Source organism: Lepidochelys kempii, chromosome 2, assembly GCF_965140265.1.
Source record: "Lepidochelys kempii isolate rLepKem1 chromosome 2, rLepKem1.hap2, whole genome shotgun sequence".
In the NCBI taxonomy this organism is placed as follows: Eukaryota; Metazoa; Chordata; order Testudines; family Cheloniidae; genus Lepidochelys; species Lepidochelys kempii.
This window is the reverse complement of record NC_133257.1, coordinates 165,304,352-165,318,853: the sequence shown is the minus strand read 5'-3', so window position 1 is coordinate 165,318,853 and position 14,502 is coordinate 165,304,352. Positions and strand designations below refer to the sequence as shown.

Genomic DNA, 14,502 nt, shown 5'->3' with positions numbered 1-14,502 from the left:
TTTGCCAAAATGGGAACTATGATATGTCAAGCTGTCAGGAACATTATGTTGCATAATCATAAATAACACATACCTGATTGCAGTGTAATACTTTTCCTTTTCCAAGATCGGTCACATCTTCATTATCCGAATGTTTCTCTACTGCATATTGCCTTTAATCTTCTGTATTTACATGAAATGAAGCTACATTTGCACCTGAATTTATATAACGGATATAGGCAGCAGAATTAAGGGCACTCCCTAAAACTCATAGCTTTCAATGATGATGAACCCTCAAACTGGCTTCCTGTTAGGGTAATCCATAAATGAAAAAGTGTTCTGGAATCACAGATATAAAGTAATATACACTTAAATATAAATTACTATATGGAAAGAAGCGTACAGGGGGAAAAAATCTGCTACTTTTGCTAGTGTTTCTTGGTAACTTTCACTTATGAGTAAATTACAATGTCTTGTTATGTCTTCAAAAATAAATAATTTGTGCTTTTAAATTAATTACACAAGGTGAAAAATGCATTATGCTGCCTTAGGATAGCAAAGGTTACATTGCGTGCCTTGGTATTAGCTGATGCCTCACAACATAACATAGAGTATGAGCAATTTTCTATTGTCAATTCACTGTCACAATATTTTAATAAGCACATGCTTCTATAAATAAAAGGGGGGAAAACTGGCTACATGTCACCAGATGCCTCATCATTACTGTTAACAAATGAATTCACAAAGCCTTGCACAAACCTGAAGGAGACACATTTAATGTCAAGTGGTACTTTTTAAAACAAGGAAGACTACAAGATAGCCTAATAAAGTGTTAAAGAAATGTAAACATTGGCAAACATCTTAAATAAGGCTGTTAATGCAGTGGTTCAAAATCTCAATGATTCAACAAAGTTATCTAATTGGAAAGGTTTAACCAAAGAAATACACTATCAGCAGCTTCATGCAAGAAAGCTCATTAAGAATGCTCATGATCTGAAAGAATTAATTAAAGAGCATGGGAGACTGGGTTGTTTGTCTGAGGACAATTAACATTTCAGAGCATACCATCTAAGCAGATTTGGAATTAAGTCACCAGTTGTCCACATGCCTACAGAAAGCAAAATTCATCTTTGGTGTAACTTCACTGAAATAAGAAAAATTACACCACATTGGTTTGGCCCATGGTCTTTTAGGGTATGTTATATGGCAGTTAGACACTTCCAGCTGGCCTCTGCCAGTTGATTCAGGGTCTCAGGGCTTGGGTTTCAGGGCTGTTTAATTGAAGTGTAGACTTCCAGGCTCAGGCTGCAACCTGAGCCCTGGGACCCTTCCACCTTGCAGGTCCTAGAGCCTGGTCTCCAGCCTGAGCCCAGAAGTTTATGCTGCAATTAAACAGGCCTGCAGTATGAGTCCTGTAAGCCCAAATCAGCTGTCACAGGCCAGCCCCAGGTGTCTAACTGCAGACATCCTCTTAGGATAGCTGCATTCTGTATGTCAGTGTATTCTTCATAGAGAAAGAATATGAGAATGGTAATGTCTGATATTTTTTGTTCCTGGAAAATTTGCAGACAGTGAAAGTACAAGGGAATGACATCTCCCACAAGCTGCAGATTTCAAAAGTGAGGAAAAAGGATGAAGGCTTGTATGAGTGCAGGGTGACAGATGCCAACTATGGAGACCTTCAGGAATACAAGGCTCAGGCATTTCTCAAAGTCAATGCTAACAGCCACTCTCGGCGAATGCAGGCCTTTGAAGCATCCCCAATGTGGCTGCAAGATATGAAACCTCGCAAGAACATCTCAGCAGCTGTTCCCAGTAGCGTCCATAACTCTTCCAATCAGCGTCTGCGCTCTACCACCAGCCCCGAAGCAGCAGCTAAAATCCCAAAACAGAGTCCACAATCAGGTATGATAAGCATTTTGAGCATTTCAATGTCTTGCTAACCAGCGTGCAATATGAGGTTAACCCAGACGGGATCACTGTGATAGGGAAAGGTTGGTGCCCAATATATACATATATATGCTAAGAATAAGTAATTAAAACTAAATATTATGGGAAACATTTTCAAAAATGTGTAAGAGGCTTAGGAGCCTTAATCTCATTGGAAGTCAATGGGACTTAGGCGTCTAAACCCAGATCCTCAAACATATTTAACACCTAACTTCCATTGAAATCTGTGGGAGTTAGGTGCCTACGGATGTTTGAGGATTTGGGCCCTAGTGCCTATCTTATTTCTGAAAATGGGACTTAGACTCCTAAGTCACATAAATGCTGTTGAAAATGTTGCACTGTGTATGCTTTAGGAATGGTTGCACAGAGAATATGCATTTGCCATTTGTCAGTTGTCAGACTGAAGACACTAAAATGGTAATGCCTCATTTTCTGTCACACAGAAATAAACCTCTGTTTTATATGGAAGCTATGAATAACCTACACTGGAGTGAGTGTTTGCCATCTAATATACAATGGTGAATGCTACAATTACACATACAGTGTGACTCTCCACTGTTACATGATAGTGATGGTGAGAGTGAGGAAATGAAGAAATAGAACACACAAATGATCAATACAAGCTCTTTGGAAATGCAAAATAACCAAAAAAAAGTTTTGAAAAGTCAGCTGTGCAAGTTAAAGCTTCTGATATTATCTCACATGACCTTTTCTTAAACTAACTAGGGAAATATAGCCTACACAAACCTACAACACATTGATGTACTACTGGTTGGAAAAAACATTCTTAGAGAATAGTTATCAATGGTTCACAGTCAAGCTGGAAGGATATATTGAGTGGGGTCCCACAGGGATCTGTTCTGGGTCTGGTTCTATTCAATATCTCCATAAACAATTTTGATAATAGCATAGAGAGTACACTTATAAAGTTTGCAGATAATGCCAAGACGGGAGGGGTTGCAAGTGCTTTGGATGACAGGACTAGAATTAAAAATGACCTTGCCAAACTAGAGAAATTGTCTGAAATTAATAGGATGAAACTCAATAAGGACAAATGCAATGCACAACACTTAGGAAGGAATAATTAATTGCCCAAACACAAAATGGGAAATGACTGCCTAGGAAGGAGTACTGCAGAAAAGGATCTGTGGGGTATAGTGAATCACAAACTAAATATGAGTCAAAAATTTTTTAAAAAAAGGTGAACATAATTCTGGGATATATTAGTGGCAGTGTTGTAAGCAAGACACCAGAAGTAATTTTTCCTCTATATTCAGCACTGATAAAGCCTCAGATGAAGTACTGTGTCTAATTCTGGGCATCACACTTTGGGAAAGATGTGGAAACACTGGAGAAAGTCCAGAGAAGAGTAAGAAAACAATTAAAAGCCTAGAAAACATGACTTATGAAGAAAGATGAAAAATAGGATTTGTTTAGTCTGGAAAAGAGAAGACCGAGAAGGGACATAACAGTTTTAAGTATGTAACAGTTTGTTATAAATAGGACGGTGATAAATTGTTCTTTTTTAACCACTGAGTACAGGACAAGAAGTAATGGGCTTAAATTGCAGCAAAGGGGATTTAGATTAGACATTAGGAAACATTTCCTAAGTGTAGGAGTAGTTAACACTGGAACAAATTACCTAGGCAGTTTGTGGAATCTCTATCACTGGAGGTTTCTAAGAACATGTTAGACAAACACCTGTTAGGGATGGTTCTTAGTAATACTTACTCCTGCCTCTTTGCAAGGTACCGGACTAGATGAACTATTGAGGTCCCTTTCAGTCCTACATTCCTATGATTCTCTGGGTTACTTCCAATTTACCAAAAGAGAATGCAGTTGAGCAAGGCACTTAAGCATGTGCCTAACTTTAAGCATGTAAAAAGAGCTGCTCAAAAATTTTCCAATTGAATGTTTTGCCATCAGAAAATGTCATTTAATTGAAACAGAAACTTCCTATGGAAATGTGTTGATTTCCAAAGAAATTCCCTTTTGGGAAATAAAAAGGGGGGGGTGGGTATTTTGATAAATCAATACATTCCACTGTGACATTTTTGGAATGGAATGTTTTGATTTTTCATGTCAAAATGACCTTTTGTTTGGAAATTTATTTTCATTTATATTGTAAATATGTATGTGTGTGTGTATATATATATATATGTAATCTAAAAATGTCAAAATTGAAATGCAATGTTTCAATTTTATTGAAACAAAGTGTTTTCATAGATACTAAGGTCAGAAGGGACCATTATGATCATCTAGTCCAACCTCCTGCACAACACAGGCCACAGAATCTCACCCACCCACTCCTGCGAAAAACCTCTCACCTATGTCTGAGCTATTGAAGTCCTCAAATCGTGGTTTAAGGACTTCAAGGAGCAGAGAATCCTCCAGCAAGTGACCCGTGCCCCATGCTACAGAGGAAGGCGAAAAACCTCCAGGGCCTCTTCCAATCTGCCCTGGAGGAAAATTCCTTCCCGACCCCAGATATGGCAATCAGCTAAACCCTGAGCATATGGGCAAGATTCACCAGCCAGATACTACAGAAAATTCTTTCCTAGGTAACTCAGATCCCACCCCATCTAACATCCCATCACAGGCCATTAGGCCTATTTACCATGAATATTTAAAGATCAATTAATTACCAAAATCACGTTATCCCATCATACCATCTCCTCCATAAATTTATCGAGTTTAATCTTAAAGCCAGATAGATCTTTTGCCCCCACTGCTTCCCTTGGAAGGCTATTCCAAAACTTCACTCCTCTGATGGTTAGAAACCTTCATCTAATTTCAACTCTAAACTTCCCAATGACCAGTTTATATCCATGTGTTCTTGTGTCCACATTGGTACTGAGCTTAAATAATTCCTCTCCCTCTCCGGTATTTATCCCTCTGATATATTTATAGAGAGCAATCATATCTCCCCTCAACCTTCTTGACATGATTACATTTTTTTCCTGTAAATTTCATGTCACAGGAATTTTAGAAATCCTTTGTTTTCATTCAAAACAAAACTAATTTCAAAATCACAGAATTTCCTTCAAATCAGAACCTGAAATCCTCGAACAGTAATATCTGTGAGTAATTCTACTTAAGTCAATGGGACTAGTTAGAAGCTTAAAGGTAGACACATACTTAAGCACCTTGACCAGAATTTGGACACAGCAGGTAGTCCATTAAACTATTCTGGTAGCATTACAGGTATAAAAGATTCACTAATTCAATAATTTATCCAACATTTTGCCCTGTAAGGGCTGTGTCCTGCGAGTGATCTGGATGCAAAGCTCTCATTGATTGTTACGGGCATTCCAAAATCAAAATAACATTCAGTCATAGCTCTGAGAGGGCAAGACATATGCTTATCTTCATGCTTCAACATTTTCTCAAAATGATATTTATTGTAGGCCAAGTACAGACAGTCCTAATAATAAAGTATTAGTAATTTAATCTCTTACATTCATGTGTGGTTTCTGATGAAGCAAAGTTTCATGCTCCATTCACAAAGCCAAATTCACCTACTGAGGAAAATTGACTTTCACTAGTACTGATTTTGACTCAATATATTGTATGTTGATTTCACCTAATCAACAGTCAAATGCCATAATGTAACTGACAGTGGAGTCTGCACCAATAGTTTAACTTTTGAGGCTCAACATTGATTTTCCTCATATTGAGAAGACTGGGGAATTAATTTTTACTTTCAATCTGATTTGGTGATATTTTAGACCCACTTTGAATTCATTTTACAGAAGTGTAAATGCCTACAGAAGGTACCAGGCAGCGGAGAATTTGGCCCACATGTCTAGTGATTCCAACTGAGGAAGAAGAAGCATCCAATTTTGGGACATCAGAATGGCAGAACAGAGATAGTAGTTATAGGCAGGCACATTGTGTATGATCTTTCTTACTAATGTAATTAATCAACATGTGTCTGCCCTAATTTCCTTATGTGATTCAAAAGAAAATTAATCTCTTTTCCCATATTTCAACATAGTGCTCAAATACAGAAACTAGCAGGAGACTGACATTTTCGTGTTTCATTCAATTTTATGCAGTGAAGGAACCAATCCTAGGGAATGGAAACATTGTTAAAAATTAAAATATACCTGCATAATTCAAATGTTTGTGATTATATTTCATACAATGGGGTAGACTGGGATATCTTTACTTTTGTTGAGTAGTACCTTGACATCAGTGGGACTGCTTGCAGAATAAGGTTTCACGCAGTGTGTGTAACGGTGTCAGAATTTAGTCCAGTATTAGAGTTGGGGTTGTATTACCTTATGACCAACATTAAATTTTCTCATTGCATTGATCAGCACATTGCAAAAAATCTGGGTCCTATAATTACAGGAAAGAGACTTGGGATTTAGGAAATTTTAAATCTATATATTTTGCAGGGTATAGCTATGAGGTAGGCAAGATCAGTTCCTTCTGATTGTATGATGTTTTCGCTGCACAATTTATATTTGAAAGGTAGGCATCACTCTGTTGAACTCTTTCACTGCTCATGTTCACCCAACATTCTTTTAAGTGTCAGTTTTCAGTTGGCAATAGAGATCTAAAAAGTACCACTAGAGAATAATTTCTCAACCCAAGGGCAGTCATTAACGTAAAAAAAAACATTTGCCAGCTATTACCATTTTAAAGTACCCGAGGTTACCATAATTTCCCACTATACTCAGGAGAAAGAATATTTGTGGTAACTGTGAGGGAACTGTATAGGAATGGTTGGCAAATGATAACTTTTTGATGGCTTATTCTGTATGTATAGTTTATGGGCTTTTATATATCTCTGTGGCTCTTGTATATCCGTTATTTACCTCACAGGATGTTGTGAATCTTAATTCATAAAAGTTCACAAATCACTGTGAAATGTTTAAATAAAAATGCTATATATACTTGTAAAGTATTCTAGTTATAGAAACAGATACAGAATAGACAGAGAGAGTGTGCACCAGAAAGAACAAAAAACATGTATTCCACAAAAAAAAAAAATACACTGAAGAAGTATTAAATTCTATTTTAAAATAAAAACAAAAAGGGAAGCAAAAGTCAGAGCTGTCATAGCTTGACCCTTTGATTTCATATGCCTGGGCTGCTGCAAATGAAGTTTGCCATCACGGCATAACAGCAGTCTGACTAATATGACAGCCTAATATGCATATATTCAGAAAAATTCTTATGTAGGTGGAGTGATAGACATTTTCTCTGCATAATTCATAAGAGTGTATCATATGCCAAAGGTAATACTACACATTTCATATATCACAAGGTCTTGTAACTATAGGTAATGGCATAATTTTCTAGGGGCAAACTGTGAAATTAATTTGGTCCTATGCAACATTCCCTCTAATTTTTGACAGGCCGTGCGTGCAAAAAATGTCTTCTGTTCAAATTTTTGTGCTTCTGTTCAAATTTTTGTGCACAAACAAAAATCTGTTTTTTCTCATTGAGTCTGGGCTGACAGATCACAAAGAGGCCACAGCTACAGATAAAAAATCATTTCAGGCCCAAATTCTGACTGCTTAAATTCAGATTTCTCAGATTCCTAGGAAACCTGTGTGCTTCTCAGGATTCACTAACTCAAACACAGAACTGGCTACATCTTAGTAACCCTTCTACCATCTTAGAAAAGAGATATCTGAGGAGGAACTCCTTTGATGGCTCGGGGTTCAGTATGTAACCTGGGAGGGAGCAAGCAGGGGAAGATGGGTCTTTGCATCTTGTAGCACCAACTGAATTCCTTGAATCAGGAAGACCCACAGCAAACTTCAGTACCAGGTAGGAGAACAAAGGGAGGAAATTATAACATTATTGGAATCTATTGATTCTGGTAAATGGATGTGCTCCCCCCTCTCCCCGCCATTTGGGTCTATTTAGTCCGTAGTTCCGAATCTACCAGCTTTGAATGCAAGACATACTTTTATGTCCAGATTGTAGTGTTATAGAATATTCACCAACATTTTTTTTCTTTCTGACTATATATTATTGACTATATTATATTATATAGACTTTCTGTCTATATATTATAGACTATATTATATATAGTCAGCCTACAAAAAGCCTGCAGCTTTCACTGAGGTCACCGGCAAAATTCTCACTGGTGTCACTGGGAACCCCTTTGGGGATGATTTTTGGAAGTGTTGAGCATCCACAATGCCAGCTGAAGTCAACATATCTTTGGGTGCTCAGCACTGAAGAAAATCAGGATCATAAGTATTTGGGGTTTAAAATAATAAAAAGTTTCAGAGTAGCAGCCCGTTACTCTGTATTCACAAAAAAGAAAAGGAGTACTTGTGGCACCTTAGAGACTAACCAATTTATTTGAGCATAAGCTTTCGTGAGCTACAGCTCACTTCATCGGAGCTGTAGCTCACAAAAGCTTATGCTCAAATAAATTGGTTAGTCTCTAAGGTGCCACAAGTACTCCTTTTCTTTTTTTAAAAATAATAAAGAGCACCATTGATTTTGTTTTCTTTAATCTTTTCTAGATCTATTTAATAATTCCATCAATAAGACAATGTGTAGCTAATAGGCTATCTACTATCTATTACAATTAGATATCTTTACATACCATAATCTTTAATATTTTTTTTACTTAAAAGGACTTGCATATTCACCTTTTCTGATAACAACAATTATTTTTAGTTAGTCTCAAATAACAAAATAAACTGTGAAATTATTAGTTGATACTCAGTAAATGTGAACCTCAGTCTGCAAAGTGCTAAATGCCTTCAGCTCCCATTGTTCTCACTTGTGATGCAAGGAGCAAAAATGATATGAGAAAACAAGAATGAGCAACAGAGGAGAATAAACACCTCTCTCAATCAAGGAGTGATGTAACAGACTCCAAACACTTCTACACACTCTTTTCTATTAAATAAAGTGTGGTCCAGGGAATCATATTTTTCTACTTGAATGGTATACCTTGATCACCTTCAGCACTCATATAGATTGAGATGATTACAACACGTCTTCCATTCTTCTCTTATCTTGGCCTTCCTTCCCCATGTCTGGCCATGCCTTTTCACAATAAAATCTTCCTATCTCTATGGAGGTTAGCTGAGTGGTCATTTCAGTTCCCCTGGGTACCACTCAGTGACAGCTGCAGTCCATTGATTGTCAGTGAGCCTCGCTATATGACCAGCCCATCACATTTTATTATACCTGATTTAAATGACTGTATACCATTCATTTTGACTAAAGCAAAGCAGAATGGTAGATAGTAATTAAAAAATTGATAGAAGTGTCTATACATTGTATTATAAAGCTGTATCTGGGGTGAGATTATTTTTGTTCCAAGTTCTACCTTAAAGTAAATTTTGATGACAAGACTTTGTTAGGCTGGGATTTTGAAAGGAAAGGAAAGGAGTTAAGTTGCTAACTTCCTTAGGGTTCTTTGAAAAACCCAGTTTAATTTATTTTGTATATATGCCTATTCCAGGCTTTGGGCACCCTGGGGGCAATCCTAGTCCTATTAAGGTCAATGACAATACTCCCGTTAACTTCAGTGAGCCAAGAATTCATCTAATTTTCTAAATGTTCTAGTAATTACATGGCTCAGTCCTGACAGGTGGTGAGCACCGTGACCAGATCCCATTAAACACATAAGCACATGTTTAACTTTAAGCACCTGAATAGTCTCACTGAAGTCAATGAGCGTATTCACATGCTTTAAAGTTAAGCACATGCTGGATGTGGGCCAAAGCGCTCAGCACCTTACAGGGTTGAGTCATATAAGAGGATTACTTTTCTGAGGCAAGCGTGGAGAGTAATATTAGTTGCTTTGTTCTGTGGGCTGAGTGCTGAGTAGTTGCCTCCCCTAAAGTCAGCTCCCCTAAAGGTAGTATGTTGGGGTCATAATAGAGCTGAAAATGGAAATGTTCATTTTGAAATACCTTCCCATGCTCAGAAATTCATCTCACCCTTTCTGTGACTACAATACTATTTACCAACACACACCTATATTTAGATCTATCCTATATATGTACATACCACATTTAGTGATCCATCTACCTAACTACCTATAGATATTGCCATGTACGTTCTTAAGCGTATCACTTAATTTTTAGTCATTTAAAAGTGCTTTAACCTCTATGGGTTGCCTCGCATCCAGAGCCAAACATGATAAATTTCATGGGGGAGCCTCTGAGAAATCTTCTTAGCAGAGGGAGCATAGAGCAAATAATTCAGTTCCACATGTCTGGTACAACTGCTAATTAACCAGTGGGAAGAATACACATAGGTCATGCAGTTTTGTTTGTCTGTTCATCCAAATTACTTCTCATTGCTGCTTAGTCTGGTGTATTGCACCGGGACATTGGAAATGGCAGAGCATGTGAGAGAACGCTCTTAGAAAACAGATGGGGTTTCCTTGCTTCAGAAACCATCCCATTTGTTACCTGACAAATACACAGCATTTTTGCCTGGTTTTGGATGTGAAACAGGGAACTTCCTTTCTCTGATAGAAAAACCCACTCCCTTCACAACGGTTACAATGTAAAATGAATGGGCCAAATTCTCTGTTGGCTTAAATGGATAAAACACTACTGAAGTCAATAGAGTTGCATCTGCTTATGTTAACAGAGAAGTAAGCCCCTGTAAATGTATTTTAATGTTACACAGGGCCATGGGGGTGAGAGTGGAGAGTCCTGGCTTTTACCAGTTCATATTAGGTGGGGAGGCATAACAAGCTGGCTGGGAACTGAAAGAAGAGAAAGAAAGACAAAAGCACACAGCTATTTGGAATTATTTCAGGATTAATTTTTTTCCCCCGGATGGAATCTTTCCTACACGATTCACTCTAAAAGCTTAGCCCTGGTCTGCTCTAAAACACTGCACTCTTAGTAATTAGTCATTCTCTGAGATTTTTCATTGGACTAAATAATTCACAAGGCACAGCAATGCTAACATCAGATACCCTCCTCTGGGTGTGAGTAGTAGCTATAATAAAAATAATTAATCCTGGTTGGTTGTTTAGAAAGTTGGATGTCATTTGAAGAACATATCAGGATCTCTCTCCGCACCATGGACAGGATGTTGGGTGTTTTCCCTTTTTCATTTGACCATTTCATTCACAAACTGTGTATGACACACTTTGTTATTGCAATTTGCTAGAGAGAGAGAGAGAGAGAGAGTTTATGTGTGAGATACATCTCATTGAAGTTTGACCCCCACCTATCGGTAAATACTACTTGCCTGGAACAAAGCTGTCTAACATAATGAAAAGAGTTAAAATATAAAAGTGAAAGATAATGGCCACAGACTGTATTGTAGATACTACTCATACAGACTCTACATGCTCTGCAACAGTGACCAAAACACAGTTAGGAAAACATTTTGTTGCTGCTGTTTCTTCTGATGCTAATGCTGTTATTACCTTGGCTGCTATTGTTGCTTCCACACACAGTGTCACTGGGGAAACTGCCCAGTGAACTAATGCCTGCAGAAGAGCAGTGCCCATTGACACAACGAAAAACGAAATACACTGCTGAACACTGCAATAGATCTACTGTATTCCCCCTCCTCCAATTCCCCGTGCCACCGAACAAAATGTTAAAATGATAAGATTTGTTGGAGAGAAGCAAAAAAATAAGAACTGAGGAAGAGGCAGTAGGTTGTCACTAAATCATTAAGGGCCTGATTCTCAGCTGATGTAGGCCCATTACCTTAAATGGAGCAATGTTGATTTATACCAGGTCTTAAATATTATAGTACTCTATTTGCCTGAATCTTCATCTGCTGAAATAAGAGCTCACACATTTATTTATTTCTTGAAATATATACAAAAATATATGTGGGTGACCATGCTATGTGCTAGGTGTTTACCACATAAAATACTAGCAAAGGCCTGCCCATGTTCTAACCACCCCTACCCTCACTGCCCTGGGGGAAAAGGTAAAAAATAGATGTAAAGGGAATGGTTGAGAAGCTCAGTGATTTAGAATTTGTGGGACGATGAAATTAAAACATTGAGAGAAACACTCTAGGCCTGATTCTCCCATCACTCGATTTTGACACCAATACGACTTAGTGGATTTTCATGGAGTTACTTCCAATTTACACCAGTGCAAATGAGGGGACAATCAGGCTAACCACATCTAAAAGATGAGGCTGAACATTGCCAGGTGGGTGCAAAAGGTGATATGTAGCACAGAGATTTCTCTGTAATGAGCAACAATTCTTCAGTGTCTGTGACACACACAAGCTTATTTTTGCAGACGTTCTTTTTATAGAAGTGCTTCTGGAACACTTGTGAGATAGTATTAGGGCCAATCCTAGTTAGGAGATATATATATATATATATATATATATATATATATATATATATATATATATATATATATATATATATATATATATATATTTAATAATTATTTTTTTTTGAGGAATGGATGAGTGGTATGTAGGAGAATGGGACTGGTGCAATTAAGTTTTGAAATGTGACTCACATTTTTGTGGATAATTTGAAAGTCTATTAACCAGCCAGAAGCTGTATTGTTATTTTGGGTTTGGGTTTAAGGAATAAGAAGGTGTGACAGCCATGCTTAGTTAAGATAAAGTTTGAGAAGCTGATCAGCCATACAGCTGTCAACAATTAAAAATGTCAGTTCAAACAAATTCTAGGGCATTGGTAAGCGAGCAGCATTAAAGCAATGGTTTATTCCTTTGTGTATCATGCATTTTAAAAAATGTCAAAGATATTTTAAGACCACTGTTCCCAGTGGGGAAGTAAAGAAGAACACTGTTCAGTGCACAAGGAATCAAATATGAGTATTCCCAGAACATGCTGCCAATGTTTTCCAAATATTAGGAGTAAGTACCAATTTACTGTTTGGGTTTTAGCTGGACTACCAGAGCCTGCAACCTGCTGTGCCTATTCTTACCAACACTGGATCTTGCGCTCCCCCTGAATCCAGTGTGAGTAACCAGCAATGACATTTCAGACGCCTGTATAGAAAGGCCCCTTATATCTCAACCCTTTCCCTGAAAAGTATTTACTCATGCAAGTAGACTGTTGAAGTCAATGGGAATAATCATATGAGTAAAGAATATTCAGTGTGAGGAAAACATTACAGAATCAGGCCCTAAATTAGGGAAGGGAACTCAGATATGGGTCATAAAAGGCTGAAGTACGAGCATCCCTACTCATGACTGAGAACTACTGATACATACAACCTCATACTCTGAAGGGTTAGTCTGAAGTGGGTCAAGAAAGTTGTAAGATCCAGACAAGAAGAGAAGGATAAAATAAAGAGTGACAACACACTAAATATATAGCTTGGAATGTCCATGTTGAAGCACAGTGGTGACTAGTAGATTATACAAGAATTGAATAGATTCTTTGCTCAAAATTTGGAAAGAGCTCAACCCATTACCTTGTGCCGGGGTTAGGGTTAGGGTTAGGGGTTGATTCACACCCCACCTTGCGGCAAACTAAATGTTTATGTAGACAAGCTGTTAGCCTCACAATATTTCCCAAGACAGTTTAAGTCTATAAGTACCTGGGAGAGAAAAATATTCTTGTTGTTAGAGTACAGGACATTTGGTCTCTAATACTGACTTGACCGCTAATCCTTGCTCTTCCACAAACTCAGGCAAATCACTGGTAATCTCTCTGTGTCTCATTGTACCAATTTGTACAGTGGGTACACTACTACTTACCTTTCTCACAGGATTGCTAGGGGTCTTTCATGTTTTTATATTTGCTTTGAGATTCTTAAATGGAAGGCGCTATAGAAATGCAAAGTAGCAGTATTCTCATGGGAAAAAAGCTGTCCTTGCAAGATTTCTGGCCTCATTTCCAGACCAAAACAAAGTTTAGATAAGCTTCTCATAAGTATTTAAACAGAGTGCTGAACCTAGTGAGTTCATATCATTAGCAGCAACGCACATGAATGCCACATATCATGGGGTAAATGAATTTCCATTAAACAGTTTCATGTCAAGATCTCCTGGTCATGCTTATGGGAAAAATCTTGCCTAGTCATATATGTGTATATAGTAATATAGTGTAAAACAATTTACACTTTAAAATGAAACAGGCCAAACAGTGATTTTTGGGTTCAATGCTGAATGGATACAGTGAATTATAAAATAATATATGTTAGACACGGAACAGCCAATTAGATTGTCCAGCCCATCTTCCTGCAAATACTTGATTGCACCCAGCATCTTTTCTGGGGTTTTGTCCAGTCTAGTCTGACAAGTCCCAAGTGATGAAGCTTCTACCACTTACAAGATTACTCCACATTCAGAGCCTGTGGGATGACACAGTCAAACTGATCTGCAAGAAAGATTGTTTGAACAACAGTATTTTGTAGGGACTGGAAACAGGGACTGGAAGAGGGCAGGGAGAAGTGTGTGACTGGAAGCCCAGTTAGGAGGATACTGCAATAGTCAAGAAGGGAAATAATGAATGATGAACAAGAGCTTTGCTTGAAGGGGTAGAAAGAAAAGGATGCATCTTTAGGATGTTGTGGAGGAGGAAGCAGCATGATTGATTGTGGCCTCCATGCATGGGCTAAGGGCAAGGGAGAACCCAAAAATAATGCCAAGGCAGCAATC

The 14,502-nt window shown here is 37.8% G+C and overlaps 1 protein-coding gene across 5 annotated transcripts in view; it reads left to right on the top strand.

The window, feature by feature from the left end:
- The window catches only part of VSTM2A (V-set and transmembrane domain containing 2A), a 73,407-nt gene that overhangs the window by 9,458 nt on the left and 49,447 nt on the right, over positions 1-14,502 (top strand). For 4 of the 5 annotated variants that reach the window (XM_073332700.1, XM_073332697.1, XM_073332698.1 and 1 more), the window contains exon 4: positions 1,548-1,884. In XM_073332700.1, coding sequence (XP_073188801.1) covers positions 1,548-1,884 — 337 coding nt within the window. Of the gene's footprint in view, positions 1-1,547; positions 1,885-5,681; positions 6,722-14,502 lie in introns of those variants that run through there. The other variant, XM_073332701.1, reaches the window with a different exon arrangement.